The sequence below is a fragment of the Typopeltis vanoorti genome, chromosome 12 (genome assembly GCF_054136105.1).
Source record: "Typopeltis vanoorti isolate ZY-2024b chromosome 12, IOZ_Tvanoo_1.0, whole genome shotgun sequence".
Classification (NCBI taxonomy): Eukaryota; Metazoa; Arthropoda; class Arachnida; order Uropygi; family Thelyphonidae; genus Typopeltis; species Typopeltis vanoorti.
This window is the reverse complement of record NC_143560.1, coordinates 38317981-38341819: the sequence shown is the minus strand read 5'-3', so window position 1 is coordinate 38341819 and position 23839 is coordinate 38317981. Positions and strand designations below refer to the sequence as shown.

The 23839-nt window shown below is 36.1% G+C and overlaps 1 protein-coding gene across 1 annotated transcript in view; it reads right to left on the bottom strand.

Moving 5' to 3' along the window:
- LOC150100711 (uncharacterized) overlaps positions 1–22308 on the bottom strand; it is a gene marked incomplete at its 3' end in the record, with an annotated part of 75587 nt that extends 53279 nt beyond the window's left edge. The window contains exon 1 of the mRNA XM_090401864.1: positions 21673–22308. Coding sequence (XP_090257990.1) covers positions 21673–22308 — 636 coding nt within the window. The remainder of the gene's footprint in view (positions 1–21672) is intronic.
- Positions 22309–23839: the final 1531 nt, after the last annotated feature.

The window sequence follows — 23839 nt, the reverse complement described above, 5'->3', positions numbered from 1 at the left end:
TAGAATGAGATATTTGGTGGGGTGTTGCTACAAGCCAGGGAATGTGAAGTGGAGACAAAGAAATGTAAAAACAACTTTGCTTAGTGAGCAAACGAAGGGTGATCATTATAAGTGATTTCAGTTATGCCAATATTGATTGGAATGACAGTTTCAGAGAATAAAGAGAATGAATTTCTCAAATAGAGTGCAAATGGAGTGTCTCTAACCTTTCCCTGGTTGGTGAGAGTGAACCATGAATTGATCACCTGGTTTGCAGCCAGTCATATAAGAACTTCTATAAGGGCTATATGTTGTTAAATTCTGAATGAGAAAAATTATGGAATAAACAAGATCTCATTCAGGGTTTAACAAGTCAACCATTCCCTAAAGCCAGTTTGGTTAATTAGAATTTGTACTGGAATGTTTTTTTTTTTTTTTTTTTTTTTTTGTATAAAATAGATATGTCGTTTTGAATAGACTCGTAATTGCATTGTTAATTCTTGGTAAGCTAAATATATGCCATGTGTGCTAAATACCAACTTGGAACTTAATCCCATTATGATTAATACTGCCTCCAGCGATACACGTGCAATAAAATTTGCAAGTCATGCTCTGAGTAAGTAAGAGTCCCACCAGACGGGCTTGTGGCGCTGAAATAGATAATAATAAGACAACATGACAAATGGCACAGCCGGTAGGATGTGTTTCACTTAATTAGATTAATTAATTAAAGTTGAGAATAGAAAATTCATCATCTAGGAGTTTAATTAATCCAGTGTGCAGTGATCCGGAACTTTAGTAACAACAATTAGTGAATCACAGTGAGTAGGTTGTGGAGCAAATCAGGCAAGAACCACACTCACGTATTTTAGTATTAAAAAAAAAAATAATAAAATCTTGATTAACCAAGATGTCTTTAGCTTCAAGCTCAGGAATGGAGGATGGTGAGTTCTTCCGTTCTGTTAATCCCCAACAGGTCTTCCCCCACTTTTCAGGAGATGAATCAGACGATGTTCTATCCTTTTTCTCTTACGTGGAAAAACTTAGGGAAATTGCTAATTGGACAGACTTCCAATTATTGATTTTACTACGCAGTAAATTAATTGGCAAGGCTAAGACCTATTTCTAATCTTCTCCTATCCTTAAGGAAACCTTAGAGTACGAACGATTTAAAGAAGTGTTAATCTCGGAATTCTCCCACACAATAAATGGATACCAAGTCCTTAAGCAACTCCATGAATGTATGCAAGATAACGAGGAAAGTGTGACTACCTATTTCAATAGGTTATTAAGCATTGCCAAGACAATGAGGATATCCTCTGCTAAGAAACCCCACTTGGAATGGATTACCTTCCAGCAATTTCGAATAGGACTGGATGAGAGGTTAAGCGAGGTAATCCACAAGAAGGGGGCTGTTGATATGGAGGGGTGCTTCAAACTAGCAAAATGGGGAGAGAGAATCCTAGAGGAAATGCATCAAATTTCCTCCATGAGGCAGATGTTAGCCGAAGTCCCATCCTTGTCAACTCTTATATATCTATCAGGTGGCACTCACCTACCCAAGGCAGCACCCAGGAGGCTCACTGCTGTCTCTCAGGAATCAACTCTGAATGAGAATTTGATAGGGAAGCTGCTCAACCCTAAAGAAAAAGAAGACAAAGACCTTGTATTAGATCCTCACAAGATAACAAGCCCTACATTGATAAGTTCAACTAGCTATATTGACAGAATCCCCTGTAGCCTTGGAATTCTGAAAGGACAGACTGAGCTCTTACCCCGTTGCAGACACGAACAGTCATCTGATACCCTTATCGCCTATAACGACGTTCCAGATTCCTGTAATTTCAATTCTCTAAAAATGCAAAACATGACAGTAGCTGAAGTAACCTGGAGGTTGCCCTTGTCACTCGTACAGGGTTTAGTCGAGAACGTTCCATGTGAAGTACTGTTGGATACTGGCGCTCATGTATCAGTTCTCTCAAGTTCCCTGGTGAGTAAGTTCATTGATCAGATCTCCGATAGTGTCTCCTTGGTTTAGAACCCTATAAAAATTACAGGCATTGCTAAGATTGCACTGATCGCTAAGAAGAAATTAGTTGCTAACTTCCACATTCCTTGCTTCCCCATTTCCTTCTCGCATGAACTCATCATACTTCCAGAGATTGCTGACACTAATAATCAGGTTATTTTGGGTCTGGACTTCCTAGAGAATAATAAGTTCATGTGCGATTTTGTCTTGGGAACCATTGCATTGAACAGCATAAGATACTAGCCAAAATTTACCAAGGAAACTGAGAACAGAGGGCATGACATGATGGAGATAGACATAATAAGGCCCGAGGAGGATCTAAAAGAAGAAAGAGAAGTTGTTAAGTGAAGCCATCAGTTCAGCGGAACCGGAAGCTATAAAAAAGAAAATAGAGCAAATTTATTCAATCAATCTTCCTAAAATATCTCCGAGTCTTTACGGAGGACATCAGCTCGTTAACCTGTGCTGAGAAGATTGAGCATTCCATTCAGATTACCACGGACTCACCCGTGTACATAAAACAGTACAAGACCCCCTCCCCCTAAATATTTGGACCGACATCAGGCCCTCTTGAGTGAATACGAAATGGCAGGAGTCATAAAAAAGTCGAACTCCAGGTGGAACAGCCCCTTCATATTAGTTGAAAAACCTCATGGGAGCCTAAGATTTGTCTTGGACTAGCGTGAGATCAATAAGGTCACTAAACCCATTGATTTTCCCCTTTGCAACATAGAAGAATTACTAAGAAGTCATTCTTCTTCTTAGTAGAAGAAGTCTAGAAGGAGCAAAGTTCTTTTCAAAATTAGACCTGAAATCTGGCTATTTTCAGATCCCCCTTAGGAAGGAAAATAGACAATTTTTTGCCCTCACTACTCGTTGGCAGAAATATCAGCTTAGTCGACTTCCACAGGGGACCAGAAACTCAGCCATGAGCTTTCAGTGTCTAATGAACACTGTTCTCTCAGACATGTTGGGGAGGGGAGTCATGTGCTTTCAGGATGACCTGTTGATCATCCTGAAACCCAGGACCTGAAGTCTCATATGGATATCTTGAATGCTGTGTTTGAAAGATTAAACAAATCGCGACTATCACTGAAGTGCTCGAATTGTAAGCTCTTCATGAAAGAAGTCGAGTATTTGGGTCATGTACTAAGCAAAAAGGGCATAATCCCCACCCAAGAAAATGTTACTGCCATCCTAAAGGCAAGAAACCCCACTTCTGTGAGGCAAGTTCGGGAGTACTTGGGAATGGTGAATTTTTTATAGAAAGTTCATTCCTAATTGCTCCCGAATAATAGAACCCATCGTCAAGCTGACAAAAATGGGGGAAATGTTTCGGTGGGGGAGGAACAACAACTTGCCCACAACTCCCTCAAATTTGCGCTAACCAGGGCTCCAGTCCTAGCCTACCCGAGACTCGTCAAGCCCTTTATCTTGCAGCGGATGCATCGAATGACACCACTGCATCCGTAGTGGAGCAAGAGGATGGGGGAAATCTTATATGTTGAAGCTCTCATGTCATGAAGATCCCTTGTCGCCAGAGTCTCTCACTCGCAGCTAAGAGATGTCTTAACTCCTGTCTTCCTATGGGATTTATGTCTTCAAAGTTCAAGCCCAGAGTTGTCGATGTTCATGTTAATGCACAGTAAGCATCAGAAGCAGACAAGGGAAAGCTGCAAGCCTTCAGAAATGTGTGTTCCTGAGACAACCAATGCAGACACAGTAGTCCAACAGAGCCTGAATCTCCTGAGAAGACCAGATATCTGTAGAAGGCAAACTTCCTGATGAGCTGCATGTGGACTTGTAACGATCTTCTCTCGAATTGCCTGATGAAAGTGCCGTATTTCCACATTAAGGAGATAGTAATTCGTCGGTCCCGGTAAGAGCTTATGTTTCTATGTACCATAAATAAAATTGAGGGAACATGTCTGATTAAATTATGCAATCCTGACAGAACGTATTGTAGTTATTACTAGTCTTCCAAGAGAATGTGCTTAGTGCCTGTGGTTGGTTCCTTATGAACTGGTTGACTCAATTTAGAATGTTTGTTCTGAAGGAATCTGTTGAAGCTTGAAGTATGTATGTCCCTCGAGAACATGTGATTAAAAAGTAATTAATGTTCTTGTATTAATGTAGTCTAAGTTCAGTAGAATAATTGCTCTAAGAGAAAGAGAGTCTCCATGTCAATTTACTCTTTCCGAGTTTGATAAGTTAGATTATTGTTCCTTGTGCATTTTCTGTTAAAGGACTGTATGGTTCTAGTGTTACCAACTTAAGAAAATTAAGTTGAAGGACCAGAATAGGGTGGACTCATCTTGTTAAGATTGCACTTTGTTGATTTCTAGGGAACTGGGCCCTCAAGTAACAATTAAGAGTATTTATAGACCCAATGAGTTGTATAAAAGATTACCTGTGTAATTTTGAGATGAAAACTAGAAGTGTCCGACATTGAATAGAGTATGCATGTCAATCTCATTATTTCCCATAAGTTATCATCCTTGTGAAAAGTTCTTGTGTATTGTATCTTAAAGTTCAGTAATAAATGTATTTTGTCATAATATTGAATAAGTGCTTGCCTGATTAGTCTTCACTGCACCACTCATAAATTATTCAAATCATAGCGGGAAACTCATGGTGTACATAAGTTTAATAGTTTAACAACCGCGACTGACGATTTTATGCCTTTTAATCTTGATCATTGACTTTAGAAAAATAAGTGATGCATTTTTCACTGATTGCCAATGCCTTGATGTTATGCTTTTAAACATCTAGTCTTAGAGTGCAGCAGGATACAAATAAATTTCTCTGAGTTGATAAGGGTGATTGCAAGTCAGTGAGAACAAGAGGATATTTTGTTAGACAAATTTTAAGTTCTTCTAAAATCCTTTGAGAGATTCTTATCAGGGTGATCAAGAATTATTATAGTCTGGCATTAAGGCCCAGAGGGAGGGAGTACAAGCTAAAAAAATTAAGTGTGGTGAAATAAATTACTTGATGCTAGAAATAGATAATAATAGGACAATGTGATAATCTCAAATTGTCAGGGAACAATTTAGGGGACAACTAGGAGCTATACAGCAGAAAAAGGAGTTGAGTTGGATGGAGACAAGATGCTGCATGGGCACTGATCAAGAACTATTTAACAGCAGCAATGTCTGATTGTATTTCAAAGGTGAAAAGACTAACAAGGTGGGAGTAAAATGGATGAATTAAGAGATTAAGTGAAATCTAGAAGAAGGTGGTAGTCTAGAAGCAACACAAGATGAATATTGGTAACAATCAGTTTCAAGAAGAGTACAAAAAAACAGCTCGGAAAAGTGACTCTGTTGATTAAGACAACAAAAAGTGACTTAATAGAAAAAATTAGACAATCAAGTTAAGAAAAATCCTAGTGAGTTCTTTTGATATGTAGCAACGAGGGAAAAAAAAAAAGACTATGTGGAGGATATCACTGAATTATTTGAATTATTCAATGATCAGTTTCATGGTGTATTTCATCCTCATGAAAGCAACATAAGGAGAAGCTGAAGTGTAAAGGGTATGGCAGAGGAGGGATTGATGGTGAATGAGCAGGAACTATATGAGGAATTAAGTAAACTTGATGTTAATAAGACAGACTTGACAGTATATTACCACATGTCTTGAGGCAATGCTCTACAGAATTAATGGCACCTTTGGCACACACCTGTTTAACAAGTCTTGAAGCTGGGCAAGTCTCAAAAGGAATGGAGTGCCACAGGGATCTGTTTGGGACCACTATTGTTTGAAATGATAATGACATTGGGACTGGCTTAACTGGAGAAGTGCAGCTGTTTGCCAATGATGCAAGGTTGAGAAGGACAAGGAGAAATAGAGATGCTTTGGCTTTGCAGGAGGATCTGAATAGACTACATGAGAGGGAAAATGACTGGAGATATCAGTTTAATGTTGCAAAATGCAAGGTCTTGAATTTGGTAGGCAGGGTTGGGATGCAGAATATACAATAAATAGAAAAATTGTGATGGAAGTGGAGAAGATGAGAGATCTGGGAGTGATGGTGGACAGAGACTCGAAGTTTAGAGGTCACGTTGCTAAAATTATAAGAACATCCCTCTGCATATCAATGCCCTCCTTATTATCACCATAATCTGTTGGGATTATGGTGATAATAGTTCCCCTGTATAAGGCTTTGATCAGGTCACATATGGACTACTATGCACAGATATGGTTGCCTGGATTTCAGAAGAGTGGAGGATGTACTGGAAAAGGACCTGAGAAGGTTTACTAAGTTAGTCTACAGAATGTCAGATACAAGGAGGGAATAGATTAAGGGAATGAAACTTACAGCACCTTGTAAACATAAGAAGAGGGGGAGACAAAAAGTTGGTGAGAGGTTTCACAGAGTAGGAGGAGGCAGAGCTACAAGCCATCCCTGGAAGCTGTATAAGGAGGGTGTGAAAAGAAGGTTCTTAGTTCATTGGTAGAGCCTCCATAGCTCAGTTGTGTTGTGTCCTGAATAATCAGAAATTGGGACAAAAGATTAATTCTATTCAGGAACAACTATCTTTAATTGTAGGCAGAGAATGTTGTGCTTTGGCAAGGAAATAAAAATGTACATTATAACTTTAAGGCAAAACTGAAGAAATGTTTAGCATAAGAAATGTGAGACTTAACCTGTTTGTACAGAGTCAAATAGAGGAATTTATATAAGATTATAATTTAATTAGAGTATCCCACTCCATGTATTGTATGAAAGCAAGTTGAGTGTAAGCTCAAGTCCAAGGGTCACTCTTTAGCTGTCCAGTATAACGTATGCCTAAGGGAAAGAGAAATTATAAGAAAAGCGAAGCGAGAAAGCATTCTTGGAAGAACGCCACGCGCATGTGGATGAGTGCTGTGCGGTAAAAAAGAGTAGCTAAGCCATATCGAGTGACCAGTAATCCAGATGTGTGCCTGCGGTACCAGAGAAAGTCCTGAGCAGCACATCGCCTTATCGACTCGGGGAACCAGGCCGTGCTGTTATCGTAAGTGATCCGGAGAATCACAGAACAACGGTGCCTTGATGTCCAGACAAGGCTGATGATAGAACAGAAAGTCATTCCATGGGACGGTAACGTAGAATGTTAAAGTATCTAATTTCCAATTAAAGATTTGATGTAGGTTAATTTGTGTATGGACATGCTGTACAGAACTTTAGAGATTATCACAATTTGGCAGTGACCTGTCCCTGTTCTAAAATGTCTCCCTAGAAGGGATCTGTGTGTGAGATTAACTGAGACATATTGTGAAATATGAGTAGTGATCAGAGAGTGATTGAAGATAATGTTAAATTAAGCCTGAAGTTTGTATGTTTATAGAAAACTCTGTGGATCTAGTTATTATGTCTTGTGTTAGTAATGATATCAGAATTTTACTAGGAAAGTGATTATGTTAACCATGTACTTTAATTTTCTCACGTATATCTTTTAAACCTAAAAGAATGTTTTATAGTATTCGCCTGAATCTAGCCTGACTTGTGAATTCAAATAGCCACTCATAAAATTATTATTGAACCTAGCGGGAGGGATATATGAATATAGTTTGATTTTCCAGACCACGACTGCATGCAAAGACAAAGTGAATTGAGATTAGTTGAATTAGTGTTAGAAAGTTCATCACCTGTGCAATACTCTGAGAGAGCCACCTTGGATAAAAGTCTCATCTATCCTATGTATTGGCTGGCGCAGCAAAATATAAATTCGTCAATATTTAACAGGCGGACTGTCGCAGAGGTCATATTTTAAGGCCTTGTCCCATACTTAGACAAAGCCCTTATCAATGAAAGAATTACACGTGACTAAACTTAAGAGCGGCCTGAATTTTAGTTTGTTTAGGGATAGAAAGGTGATAGCTGATTTGCTAGATTTATTGGAAAACTACTACAGAAGAGCTAGAAGGGAAATAACTGTCTATGAGTGAGTAGTGAAACATTCAAATATATATAGTATAATAAAGGAAGTAAAAAAAGTATATAACAGTTGGTATAGATGAAGCCCTTTGGTTGGAAAGACCTGTGTTCAATTCTCATCCATGATGTGAGGGACCTTTATCTGGTCTCTTTCGACTAAAGGTGAGTTAGCCAGTCTTATACAGAGGTGGGGGAGGGGGGGGGGTCGTCCGCCATAACAAGCAAACTGGCCCTGTGAACTTGCACGCGCGTGCACACACACACACACACACCTACTGTCATAAAATACATACTTAATCCCTCATCAGGAGTGCTCAACCTGTCCTAAGGGACGGTGGAGGAAAAGGAGGAACCCCATACAAAAAATAAGTTCATTGCTTACAGAGTGATTGGTGAGTGGAATACATTGCCTGAAAATGTGGTCAGTGCGGAAACTGAATGGGTGCAAGACACGGTTTGATGATCTTTTTGCATGAGATACACCTACCACAATGAGTCTTTTGACTCATTATAGGTCAGATGGTAATAACAATAATTAATGCTGTTTGCATCCATGCGGTTAGCCTAGTGGCTATGCGCTTCGCAACCATATGCCTGGGGAAGGAGTGTCCTAGGTTCAAATCCCGTCGGTGATGTGAGGAGCTGAAGGATCTTCCTCAGCCATAGCCAAGTTAGCCAGTCTTGGGCGTGGACAGCAGGGTTTTTCCCCCAGTTTATTCTGGGGTTTTTCTTCCCGCAAAGCAGACAAACTGGCCTTGAGAACTTAACACTACAGGCCATAGGATATACCGGGGCATAGGGCTGACCACCTTATCCTGTAAACGGATTGAGATCCGATGATCAATGGACCCTCGACACCGCAAGGTAAAAGAGGGTATAAAGAAGATGAGATGAGATGAATGCCGTTTGCATGAAACCAGTGTTTTCAAACTAACAGATAATGACTGAAATAGTTTCCTCAACCACCTATTAAAAAGGACTAGCTTAGATATACATTTTTTTTTTACGGTGAAGGTGAGGCAAAGATCAGTGTTTGACCAAATTAGTAACACTTGAGTATATTGTGTGTACTGTGATATAGCTTGCCTCTTTGTATATATACACCTCTGGATTCTCTCCAGAAGTTCTTCATCCTCACGGAATCTAGGCATCCAGATCTGTGCACAGTAGTTCAGTGTGGCCTTACTCAACTCCTCCATAGGGGAACGATAAACTCTCTATCCCTGCTTGTATGTTCTTCAACAATCACGTAATATGATGTGCCATTTACCATACAATATGCCCTCGAAACTTAACTCACTCTCGACAATCACACCAAAGTCACTGGTCTCATCAGTTTCCTTCAGTTCATTTACATCAATATAGTATGCAGCTTGTGATCTCTTCTCAACATTAAACTAGTAGCCATTTGCTTTTACCCATACTGCTAGTCTGTTTAAGTCTTCCTGCAGGATCGCTGCATCACCTTCATTTACCATTGCTCTTCCAAGTTTAGCATCATCAGCAAACAGCTGAATATTTCCTGTGAAATCATTTCCTATATCACTGATATACAAATTAAACCTGAAGGCAGGAATGAAATAGATAAACAGCAAATCTGTGGCAAGCAATGTAAAAAAAAAGTTTGAGAGAAGATATTAGATAGCAGGTAATGAACAGTGAATTTGAAGTATCAAATATAGGCTATAAAGTGACAAGGATGGAAAATAATAATAATAATAATACTGACAATAGGAAATGAATTTTAGACCTGTCTAAAATCTGGAAGGATGGATCTATCTCCATGGGAACAAAGTTGAGATATAAGCTGGATATAATTTAATTATTGAGCTCATCCAATGCTTCACGCATTGGATGAGCTCAGGACAGGAATTAGGATAGGAGGTAGATTGATCAGTAATCTGAGGTATGCTGATGATACAGTACTCCTTTGTAATGACATGGAAGAACTAGGACTAATTCTTAACAAAGTTAACAAGATCAGTAATAACAGCGTACTTCAACTCAATTCTAGCAAGACAAAGATCATGGTTCTCAAAGGAAAAACAAACAGAGAAGCTCTTGAGAAACAAATGTATCTTAATGGAGAAAGAATTGAGGAAGTCAGCAAGTTTGAGTACCTGGGATCCATTATTAATGTGAAGAATTGCTGTTCAGAAGATGTCAGAAAAAGGTTAGGAATGGCTAAAACAACAGTCAGAGACCTGTCTAAAATCTGGAAGGATGGATCTATCTCCATGGGAACAAAGTTGAGGATTTTGGATGCAGTTGTTTTTCCAACAGCGACTTATGGATGCGAGACTTGGAACCTAAAGAAGTCAGATAAGAAACGGATATCTGCTTTTGAGATGTGGTGTTACAGAAGGCTGTTGAGGATATCATACACTGAAAGGCATACAAATGATTGGGTGTTAGAAAAGATTAGTAGAACTTTAAGGCTCCTTAAGGATATTGACAGAAGAAAGTTAAAATATTTTGGACACATAGAAAGGATGGAAGGAGGACTTCTCAGAACAGTAATAGAAGGTAAAGTTCCTGGAAAAAGAGGCAGGGGTAGACCATCAATGAGATGGATGGATGGCGTGCGTGGAGTGACTGATCTTCAGAGAGTTGAGGCTGCCAGAAGGGCAAACAAACGGACTACATGGTGAGGCCTAGTGTGGAACATCATCGAGCATTGGAGTGACCATACAGCATCTGTAGATGCCCAGTGAACACAGACAGACAGTACTAATTGAGTTGGTGTATCCAAGGATAACTGGCATAAATGAAACCTGGTTAACTGAGGAAGAGATACAGGCAGGAATAAACATGGAAGAATACAGAATCTTCAAGAAAGTCAAAAAAGAGAAAAGTGGAGGAGGTTCTATTAATGATAAAGAGTAAGATCAAGGCCTGCTCAGCATGAAGGTAATAAATGGCAGTATACATGTAAGAGCCTTCAGGCGATTCAGTATGAGGATGAAATAAACAGAATAGTATAAGAAGATAAGAAGGAATTAGGGCTGGGAAAGTAAATGGCAATGATCACGAAATGTTTAAATTATCTAGACGAGTAAAACAAACTATTCTAACAATTTTAATTATGGGAACATGAATTAAAGATAGAGAAGTAAAGAGAATCAATTCTAGAGTTTCTGTGGTATAACTACCTTAGGCAATATCTGATGGAAGCAATACAAGGTTTCAGAGTAGCATATGTGGTGAGCCTCAATGGATTTGGTTGCAAATGAGGTATAAGCACTACCAAGAGCTGGTAAGAATAATCATCTGGTAGTGACTTAGGAAGTACTTATCAGAAGGTTTCAGTCAGGATGTATGTGAAACAATATCAAGAGTGATTATAGAAAGCCTCATTCCATAATCAACTGACTTCAAAACCAGGGAAAGATGTATTACAAGGAAAACAGAGCATAGGAACTAGTTAAAACATGTGATACAAGCAGTTTACAACTACACAGCAAAAATCATGCAGACAAGGCAGGAATGAAATAGATAAACAGCAAATCTGGGCAAGCAATGTAAAAAAAAAGTTTGAGAGAAGATATTAGATAGCAGGTAATGAACAGTGAATTTGAAGTATCAAATATAGGCTATAAAGTGACAAGGATGGAAAATAATAATAATAATAATACTGACAATAGGAAATTACACAGTAAGACCCACAGAAATACAAGACAATTCTTTTTTTGTCAATATCACCCTTCTGCAGAAAGGGAACAATGACTGATGATAATACTGGCAAAGTCACTACTGAAAAGGATGCAGTGGAATTATTGAATGAGTACTGTGTTATTGTACTGTAGAAGTGAATGAACTAGGTAGTTTACAAAGTATTCAGTGGGCCAGATAGCAAGCAATAAAGTCATGACACTGGATATATATGGTCAGTCCTCAACATATGACAAAGTTCAGTTCCGGTGATTCCATCATAAGTCGCAGAGATCACAGGTCAGATATTGCTATATGAATCATAATGATGTGTTAACAGTTAACAGACCTACTTATTTTAGCATTCAGGCATGTTTTGTTTTATATATATATATATTTTTTTAAACTAATTTTACTCTTTGTACATTATATTATTTCACTATAAACAAGTTATAACATAAAATTATTGTATACAAAATGAGTGTACAGTGCTTCTGGATGCTACCAGCTGGAAACACATGGCAATTCTTCAAAGCCGCTGCTGCTTTATTAATTGGCTGATTCATCAGAAGAGGCAAGAGAGGCTCATCAACAACAAATTCTTAAAATTTAAGAATTGCAAATTATTCTGAGGATGGTTCACAAATGTATAACTTATGGAAGGGCTAGGCTCATTTTTAGGAATGAGGTAACAGTAGGAGTGGGTTCTTTCAAAATGTGTATACATTACATCTAACTTAGTTTGCTTTTTTTTTGCATAAATTTCCCTGTAGTAATCAATTGCAGTTTGCATCATTCTGTCTACTTTGCTAAATCTCTCCATATCAGCATCCATTTCCTTAAAATCAAACTGCCTTATTGACAGCAGCAAATGTTTCTACAATTTCTTGATCGTGAACGTTTTGGGAGCACGCAGTGGAGGAGGGGGGGGGAGAGCACAAATCAACTTCTTCATATTCTTGTTTTTTTTTCCTCTTATTTTTCTGCAATTATTTGTAGTTTTATCTCTAGAATGTCTCATTTGCAAGCTCATCTTCCACCTAAAGACAATCATAAACATCTATGTCCACAGCAGGAATTGAACCTGCAGTCTATTGGTTAAAGAGTGGCTGAATTAACTATTTGGTATAAGAAAATAAATTCTTGTCAGCTGTAATAAAGCTGAAATTATATTAAATCAGTAACAATTCATATTATGAGGCTCTGTATAAAATGATATATAAAAGTTTGTTAAATATGGATCAAAATTTTAAAACAGCCTGTTATATCAAACCTCATTAAAATCGATTATGTTGATTTAATACACAAAGTCAACAAGACATGATGTAAAAAGGTATGTTACCGTTTGATTCTCTAGTTTAAGAAAACAAACACTTCATGTTTGAAAATGACCCCCGAAGAAAATCATGAAATGTTTTGCAATAACATTTTTTTTTCTATAAAACATTGTTTACACCCTCTATCCAAAAAAGAAACCAAACTTTTGATAGAAAATAAAACACAGACCAATTATAATTATTCAAATGATTTCTTTCAATCAATATACTCAGCTTCGATACAGCGTTTTGGCAAGGTCAATTAATTCTTTAAATGAGTTTTTTTTATATCGGTTTTTGGGATACTATGGAGGGTCGTGATTAGTGCCACTTGAACATTTTCAATGATGTCGTATCGTTTTCCTTTCATCGGCAAATGAAGTCAAGGGAAGAGAAAGAAGTCACAGGGTGCTAAATCAGGTGAATACAGCAAGTGATCCAACACACAAACTTGGCTTTTGCTCAAAAATTGTCTCACAATGTTTGAACAAATGAGATGGTGCATTATCGTGCAAATGTGACCAGCTGCCTGCATCACAGTATTCATGCCGTACGCGACAAATTCTCACTATCAATCGCTTCAACACTTTGAGATAAAACTCACCGTTGATAGTTTGGCCAGGTGGAACGAATTCTTTGTGGATAATGCCCTTCGAATTGTAGAAACGAATCAGCATTGTCTTTACTTTTGATTTCTCCAAGCGACTTTTTTTCGGATGTCCCTTTTCTGGTGGTCTCCACTCAACACTCTGGTGCTTTTTTTCAGGCTCATACTCAAAACATCATGTTTCGTCACCAGTAACGATCATTTCAAGGAAGTTTGAGTTCTTACGAGCAGTTTTAATGAGGTCCTTGCAGTGTTCAATTTGATACTTTTTTTGTCGTCGGCCAACTTGTGGGGAACAAATCGCAAATTCAATTTACGAAGGCCCAAACTCTTGGTCAAAATGTTGTGCCCAGTTGATTTTGGAATCCCCAATTCATCTTCAATCAATCTCATGAACGATTTCGGGTTATCTTTGATGAAATCGCACACTTTTTGGATGTTAACTTCGCTCAGTCCAGTTTTTGGATGGCCTGGCTTTTTGTCATCCTCAAGCGTCTCACGACCACTTTGAAATCGCTTAAACCACTCGTAAACTTGAGTACGGGATAAGCATTCATCACCGTATGCTTTTTGAAGCATACAATGTGTTTCAGTAAAACTTTTACCAAGTTTAACACAAAAGTCAATCGTAGCTCTCTGTTTGAAACTCATTTTTCGACCGTTCGTCAAAACATACTGTCACTCTTAGCACTATAACTTGGCTTCCAATGAAACAAATGTCATTAACAGTTGACATAACACTGATGAAGATTGCTACTTTCGACAACAAAAAGACACAACAGGTGGCGTGACTAGTTTCTTCTATTTTCGAAAGGTTCAGTTTCTTTTTGGACAGAGGGTGTATTAGAAACAAGAAAGGAACCAAAAGCCATTTTTTCATTGACATTATATATTTTCATTGCAAGACAATTTTGAATCATTTTTCAAAGAGATGATAAAATCTTTACTAAAATTCATGCTTTAAATATCAATTGCATTGTAAATTGCAGAGAGCCAGTATGAAGTCATTACTTTCTGTCAATTAAAATAATTGCTTTGCTAAATTGGACCACTTAATTTTGCTAAAATTAAAAGTGGTCTAATTTAAAATAACATTGAGGAAACTAAAGAAATTTCAGTAGAGTACCCACGTATTAAATTTGAATAAATGATGTCCAATCAGAGAAGAGTTAAGTTACTATATGCACAAAAAAAGCAAACTAGAATCAGGTGCTTGTGAGTTTTGCAAAATTCACTTAAAAATTAATTTGCTCATTCCTCTCTCCTGTTCCAAATGGTTCTCTTAGATAATGAACAAGTGCTTGCCTTCCCAAAATCAATTATGTACAATCGGTACATTCGGCAAAACACTTAAGCATCAATTTGATTCATTTTATTTGTCCATACACATTTCTGGTTTGGCATTCTTACTGAAATTCAGTATTTGGAATCCTGAAGTCCAAGATATCTAAATTTTTGCTTCAATTTAACCATTTGCAGGGAAAAAATATCATAAAATATAAAGCAAAAACACTACTCTGGCTACATAGAATTAATAAAATCTGTAATTTAAGATGACTACTTAATTTAATTTCGTTGAGACTGATACTAATACTAGGAGAATCAGAAATAAGGGTGACAATTAATATCACCCTTATTGCAAAATTATAGCAATTCCACTCTGGTTGAACCAGTAATGAAAGTTTATTCATTCAGTCACTTCAATTTTCAAAGGGAGCATTTTAGTGAAACAAAAACAATATTATATGTCTATAGTACTACCAAAAAAAAAAAAAAAAAAAACCTTAAAGGTTTAACTGAGATGAAGAATGATACGTTGTACAATGATAGTATGAACAATATTATGAAATGCACTTTTTTTATGACTGCAAAATAAAACATAGGAGAAAATATTTAAAAAATAAATATATTACTACAGATTAGAAGTCTGTTAACTTTGGGGACCAATTTCAATGCATAACACTTTACTAAAACTCATTCTTTAGTCATTTATTGTGCAACCTCATTTCTTAGATACATTATTTTTACTGTAATGATGTTACATAGAAAAAACTGAATACCAATGAAATACAAAAGATGAAATCAGTTGTTGTTTTTTTAAATAAGGTGTAAAACCCTTAAAGCCCTTATATCATATATATATTTAAACTGCATGTATAAGGCCTGCACAGTTTCCTCATGTAATATGGTATGATTTTAGATCTTGAAATTAGTTTTTCTTTTTCAATAATCTTTCTTTTTTAATAATCTAAAATAAGAGAATAGTCTTAATAATAAAAACATGTTCAATATGTACTACTGTAAGCAGAGATAGGATGGGACAACTGACCATTAAACAAACTACTGTACACAAATTTCATTACCTGGTTGTCACTGTAATGTGGAATTCTCTGGGGAGAATACAGAGAAAATTACTAAAACAATATCAGGTCTCTGGAATGTGGCTATAAGAAGCCAAGGAAATGTGAGTTGCAAAGTTAAGCCAACAGGAGGAAAAGAGCCATATGGCACAAACTTAGTTAGTGAATAAATTTTACAGGAATACTGAAGGGGATTATACACAGAGTGCAGGATGTGCTAAAAGTCATCCCTAGAAGTTATAAAAAGGTGAGGTGAAGAATAGAGAAGGGGGAGATGATTTTTTACATGGAGAGTGCCATGTAAGTAGAAAGCCTTGCCAGAAAGTGTTATGAATAGCAGAAGTGTATAATATATATGAGTTTAAGGTTCAATAAGGGATATGCTACTAGCTGAGAGATCATGCAGAATGAGTCGTGTTACTCCAAATAAGTTTATGATAATTTTTTCAGTGATCTATACAAGTCTGAGTAGCATCAGAATTGGAAATGAAAAGCCATAGACAGCATGTAAAAATACCATTCAAATTTTGCATAATACATAACAACGGTTCAAATTCTTTATGTAAGATGCACATCAAAAACCTCAAAGCACGAAAACTGGATACAAGCTGTTCTTTAGTGCATCGATTCCCAAAGGGTGGTACACGTACCACCGGGAGTACATGTTGGGCTGTTCAGGGGTATGCACAAAAAATAATCAGTAATGGCAGAAAAACAAGTAAAGTAAACAAAATGCAAAACATTAGTTATGGAACAATAAATAGGATGCTTGTATATAGAGGTTAATGACTTCACATCAATTGCCTTAGTAACCATAATGCCATGCACATATCCTTGCAGACATGTATGTGTTATGGGAAGGGCACTACCCAGACTGGTTTCGAACTTTACTGAGGTCTCGTCAATAGGAGCCCGCCCCAGAAGTGATACCAAAGTTGAAGTAATGCAGAAGTCATATTTCTATATACAAGAAGTCAAAAGGTATCACACCTTATTACTAAAATATTCTGGATTAGAGATAGATGTTGAAAAGTTTTTTCACTTGGTTATACTATAAATTAAAGATGCCAAGAAATTATATTCTTCTTGGTTTCATCCTTTATCCAAGTGTAAGCAAACAAAGTTTGCATATGAAGTCACTTCACAGCTAGGATATTTGTATATAGAGGCTAATGACTTCACATCGATTGCCTTAGTATCCCATAATGCAATAACACATATCTTTACAGACATGTATAATACTGTGCATTAATAATAAAAACATGTTCTATATGTACTATTGCAAGTAGAGATGGGGGGGGGAGGAAAACTGACCATCCCATTTGCTTGGATGGGGTGGTCGGTTGGAGGAACTGCTTGTTTCCAGGGAGTAGAGAGGCTCTGCCCGGTGGCTGGTTTTTGCCTGTCACTAAGTGGAGCCATGAATGAGTTTCCTGTATACGAGTGATTCAAGGCAGGAATGAACCTCTGGGGTTACTTCATTCAAAAAGATTTAGAGTAATCTTGTAGATCACTCAGTGTTCGGAGAGATATCCCTGCACTTTAACATACCTCAATATCAAAACTGCTCTGGGTAGTTGTCCTTCCCATAATGCATAGTATTATACATTCTGTAAGGATATGCATCTTGGATTATGGGAGACGAAGGCAAGTGATGTGAAGTCATTAGCCTCCATATACAAGTAACTCAGTCATGAAGATACTTCACATGGAAACAATGTTTGCTTACACTTGGGTAAAGGATAAACCAAGAATATAATTTCTTGGCATCTTTAATTTATAGTCAAGTGAAAACACTTTCAACATATAATAACAGCATTCATAATACAAACTTTTACTAGTAGGTATCTTGTTGGACATTTCCAGGTCCAACAAGATTATATTCAGCATTTCCAGCAGATTATAAAATAGCATTTAAAGTCATAGCTTCTATCTAACTGAGCAGACATGATGGTCAGATAGATGTACTATCCATTTACACTTCTCCTCTCCAACTAATAATCGTGGATTTGAATACCACTGCAGGAATGAATACTGTTTATGAAGGTCATTTTTCAGACATTTTTCATTGCCTGCTGTGAGACCATCATCCTACTTACTGGAGGCTCTTGATGTGGCTTGAACTTTTTCCAACTTGAAAAAGAGTAGGTGAATCTGATTATATTTAATTGTTAGTCCAACACACAGCTATTGTATGTTTGCAAATTTTGAATGTGATTAACATAAAAAAAAGTACTGTTTTTACGAGAATATAACTATCTTTGTAAGGCAAGCTTCTCACCTGAAATTCTGATTGCTTAAAGAGCCTGATAAGGAATTATTCAAAATTTCAATGTTCAGTTCAGAAATACAAAAGTCTCAAAAGAGCATGAATTTATTTTTTTTTTTGGGGGGGGGGGTTAGCTCCTGAAAGCAGTGCTCAATCTTATTTGTACCCAATGTGATGATAATATTAGTATCTTCAGTGTGTACACACATGATACTAATTTGTCTAATTACTGCAATGACTAATTGCAGTAATTAGACTTTGTTTAAAATTCCATTTGTACACTATTATGTTAATTAATTCTGTTCCAGTACACATTTCATACATTTATAAAGTATATTGGAAAAACTTTTTTTTAATTTAAGAATAAAATAAAATTTCTGTTACATATAACATTTTTATTTTCTTTCTTAACCTCCTTACTGTCACAAAACTATATCCTCTTAATTTACTCCTTATCTCTTAAGATGGATCTGTGATTTTAATCCTAAACTGATAAGGTTAAACACTGCAGATATTAGAAAGCAAACAAGTATTAAAAGTAAATAAATAATTTTTAAAAAGAACATCATACAAGTATATATATGTGTGGGAGCTGAATTTCACTCAGTGCAAGCCCATCGCCCAGCTTATTGGAGAGTTAAGGTGATCAAACAGAAAAATATTCTGTTTGATCTCTAGAGAAGGTTTTTAATATAGCAATCCCTATAATAATACAACAGTGTTATGTGTGGGTAAGTTGTTAAAAGTTGCGGATTAAAAAAAAAAAAAAAAAAAGTATTCATAAAAATTACTCAGGAAAAAAAAGGTATAGGGATGGCTGTTCCAAAGAACAGAGGTTGATGTAACGAAAGATGATGAGAATTTGTTTGGTATGTTGGAGTCTAACAGTGTAAGGGTGTTGACCTGTGGCTGCTCTAGTTCTTACATGATTAGAAGAAAGTGAAGCAATGGTAGCAGCCAGTTCAGAAGAGCAATACTAATGAAAGTACCTAAAGAAATGGCACAATGAGGAAATAGAATGCCTATGAGAAAATCACTGAAGGTAGTCAGTGAGAAAGGGAAGGTTTACCTATTAAGCAGATTGCTCTCTACTGTATATCATCAAATACTCTTTAGAGAGGTTTTGGATGCACCATCCCAAATATGAGAACAATATTCCAAGGCTGAAAGAAGTACTGTTTTGAACAAAAAAAAGGAACAAAAGCTCTTTAAAGGCTGAGGAGGCTACTGATTACTGTATTTGTGCCAGGGTAAGCTAAATGTGATACTCAGGTGAAGTAGCTAACTTCACTTCAAGTTAGCTCTAGGTATCTCATAATGCAGGACATACTTTCTAAGATGGGTATAATATCACCCTACATTAGAGAAAAAGTTGCACACTCCTGTAACAGTAGAGATACATAGTAGATATCATATTTTTCATATATGAATAGCAAAATGGTGCATTACTACCATGTTTTCACTACCTTCCAGACAAAAGACAGTTGTAGCATTGGACTGGAGAGTTCTTGTCAAGTATAATAAATAAATAATATCACTTCCACAAATAAGAGGCTGCAGAATCTATGACTATCAATGCCGTGATAATCTACTGACATTCTTTTTGAAGAATTTGAGGTTTGCAATCTTTGGAAATACTTTATAGGGAAGGTGTTTCAGAGAACAGAAGTGGATGGAATGAATGATAAATAGGAGTTGCATGTTCAGTGGGTTTGCAATTCAACTGTTGCCCAAGTAAATTTAGCAAAAACGAGAATGATGGATGCCAGTTGTACTGAATAACATCCATGGACATATCTACAGAAAAGACAAAAACAGAAGTTGAGCATCTGTAAGACAGCAGCTGGAGAAGAATATTAGCTGAAATGTTCTCTTCCGGAAGGCACTGAGAATTTATAGAGAAGTTGTTTTTGGTGCATCAATGCAATGCGAGAGCAGAAATTGAACAGATATCAAATTTATATAGTTAGCAGATGGATAGATGAAAAGTGTGCTGAAAAAGTGGTCTTAGTGCCAAGCTAAGTGCTCAGTCCAGGAAGAAAGAACTGGTCTCGACTGTTGAGTATTATTAAAAGGCAGGGGGAGAAGAACTAAGGGTTTTTTTTCCCCCTTCAAGAAAACAGACAAACTGTGTTTTGAGAGCAGTAAAAATAACTAGGTTGTCAACATCATCCCATTAAATGAAGGTATGAGGATATTATTACTATGCAAGAAAAACTACACTCTTAAGCCCAGTGGAATTATAACTGATAGAGAGAGAATGTTCACATAGCATCATGAATTAATCCCACAGATTTATAAAAATACAATGGTGTAGAAAATGATATTTCAAGTTCTTACACTGTTATATTTCTAAAGTGAAAGCAACTTGAAAATTATAATTCACCTATCCACTATGGCAGGTGTTAGTTTTAGAAAAATTAAAGTAAAATCAGCCATTTTCATTGAATGTTGATGTTTTCTAGATCAAATCCATATGAGAAGGATCTGTGGAATTGTTTAGAAATGGCTTCTGTTATCTCAGAAATCTTTCAGACACTAACAGAATCCATGACATGATAAGTTCAAGCTGTTGGTGTAGTATAACAGCATTGTGTAGAATATATAAGTCCAATGATATACTGACATAAGGTTTATAATTTTCTGGCCAGGCACTGCATACTGGTATATCATAAGAAACAAAGCCCTAATAATTTCATGACTATTACATTGGCTCTATAGATCCCTACAAACATAGTTCTCCAAAGAGAGAGAAAAGAGCAAAAGAAGGTGAGAAAGTTTACTACAATTTGGGAAGTTTAAGATTACTACAGAATAAAACTGACACAATCTGTTCTTCTCCTGCAGGTTTAACTCAACTTTAAGTCTGTAGCTATATATTTTAAAAAAAAAGGTAATATATATTTGTTGCAATCACATAAGTAGTCAGAAAATAAAAAGTTAGTCAATCACAATTACTTTGATAAATGTAATGAATATGAAATGTAGAATATGATAGCTACTCATAACTCTTGATTACTATTCCCAATCTCTTTTTCTGAAATCTTTTTCGATGGATGACATCCGTATTTGGAGGGTAAGAAAGTCTGGTAGACTCATAAGTGCATGTATAAAGCTATTACTATACGTAAAATTTTGTTTAATTTGTTACCATTAAGAATAACTGTTTAAAACTATTTCGCAACTCAAATTTCTTTCTATTAATGAACTATTTGATTATTTGTTTCTTAGTTAAACATGTTATAATAAATTAAAAAGGTAATAAATATAACAAAGTTATTTAAAAAAAATTTATACAAAAGCATAAATTATCCAAGATCCGACTTGGCAACAACAACAACACTTTTTGACAAACTATTCAGAAAACAATTCCAAACATTACCATAAATCAAACTGAGTAGAGAGTTGCTTTACCTTAATATATGCATTTGCAAAAATTTACCATATAAATCTCTAATATAACTAACACGTTATAATACAATTATCTTGAAAAACTCACTTTCAAGCTAACAATTATCTTCCAAATATTTCTCACCTGATAAATATATTGCTTTCCTTCAGCTGTTGTTGCGATACCAAAGGATTCTCTACTTAACATTCTCTGTCCTTCTCTTCCTCGACAACCCATCCTCAGCATCAAATCATACCAAACTTTTTGTAAGAGTCCCCTCGGCGTGCCTATTGCATGTTCAAAGTAGTGACGAAGTTTACGCCGGTCGTCAACGTCAACCATCTGCAACTCCCTCTGACATGCTGTTCCTCTGGTTTCCCTATCCAACTCTTTAAGCACAGCTCGGAATGTTTCGTTAGCATCATGAAAAACGGGATCTTTTACGATGTCAATTTTCCTATACACCATCGGCGAACGATAATACCGATTGATAGCATACCGGATAGCAATCATGGAATTGACGCTAAATCGTTGCCCATCTTTTGTGCGAGCTTGACCGTAGAATCCCTTCAGAAGCCGAGCAATATCGCCGGGGGCCAGACTATGAATTGCTTCAACACCCTGTTGGGCACAATAATCTCTAAAAAGTCTGATGCCATATCTCGTCGCTTGGCGAGTCTTGGCGTTGTCTATATCTTGCTGTATTCTAAGAAAAACTGCATTTTCACCGTTAAAATTATTAAAAACCATATCCAACCCCCCTCCTCGAGCATCCGCCATTTTGTAAAAACTAAACACATTTTAAAACAGACGCATGCGCAGCTTAATTAACGCACCCCACGGGCTCAAAATTGGCACTTGGCAGTGAACCAATTTACTGCTTAAACATATTATAATGAGCGACAGATAAAAACTGCAGTGTAACTGCACCGTGAAAGAAAACTGGTCAGTCACTAAGTTCAGTAGCAATGAATGAATCGCACAAATATTACATTAATTGTGTAATGAAAATTTTATAATGAAAGCAGCAAATGAGCATTTGCTGGAATATTACGAAACTTAATTACTTAAGAAATGTGCAAGTCGCACACGTACTGATTCAAGCGAAACGATGAAAGATAAACACTTGAGAAGAGGAGAGAGAGAAAAGATCCAAGAACAAATAATTCAAATATAACCGAAGAAATTGTGAGAATAAACTTATTGTTTATATATAGCAGAACAAGCACACGCATTTGTGTTCAAAGAAATCAATGAGTTGTTTCGCTGTGCAGACTGCGGCGGAAGAAGCCTAAGAAACAGTCAGGAATTAGTGCTACGTGAATTATATGCAATATATAATATTATCCTACCTTACATATTTCTTACTATTGAATTAAGAACATTTTAAAGTTTTAAAATGCAGCTGCCTTTATATAATAAAGGCAGCTGCATTTCTTAATAAACCGCATTAAAATGTATAGCTGAGTGTTCTTTTGCATTTTAAAACAAAAGGTGAAATGAAACAAAATTGAAGTGGAAGAAATAAGAAAGAAAATAATAATAATAATCATTTACGGGATCAAGCGCTTAAGTCTACTCTCTTTTCCAAATTATTAAATCCAAATGTTTAATAATAATAATAATAATAATAATAATAATAATAATAATAATAATAATAATAATAATAATTTAACATTATACAATTTATATAAGATAAAATGACAATGATGGTCCTTATTCAATTTCATAAGAAATTAACATAAATTAAAAGGATGGATGGGAGTGCGGGAGGTAGTATTTCTAATTTCCTACTCGATTTAGTAATAAAGTACGATGATTAACTTATTTTTTTAGGCAAAATAAAGTAATTTTTAATTTTTTTTTCAGGACAAAATAAAGCAAACGAAAACTTTACAGTTCCTTGCGTTATACTGACTGATGTTTTTGCATTTTAAAACAGTGATAAAATTAAATAAAAGTTGTAGCTGAACTAGAAGAAATTAAAAAAAATTCAGAACTTAAATTCAGAAATTAAAACATTTGAAAACATATCATTATATAATATGATTGCAAACATTAGATCCAAATTTTTCTGTCCAAAACACTCGAGTCTAGACAAAATAAATATTGGGCAAGGAATAATGGACCTAACAATAAACTCTCTCTTTCAATCCAGCAAGTGTAGAATGACTTACAGCCGAAAAAAAAAAAAAAGAAAAAAAAACTAGGGTTCAAGAGGCAGTGGAAGAATAATACTCTTTATATTTCTCGCATGTAGTGATTAATCTTGATTAATTGATTAATCTTGCATATAATAATAATAATAATA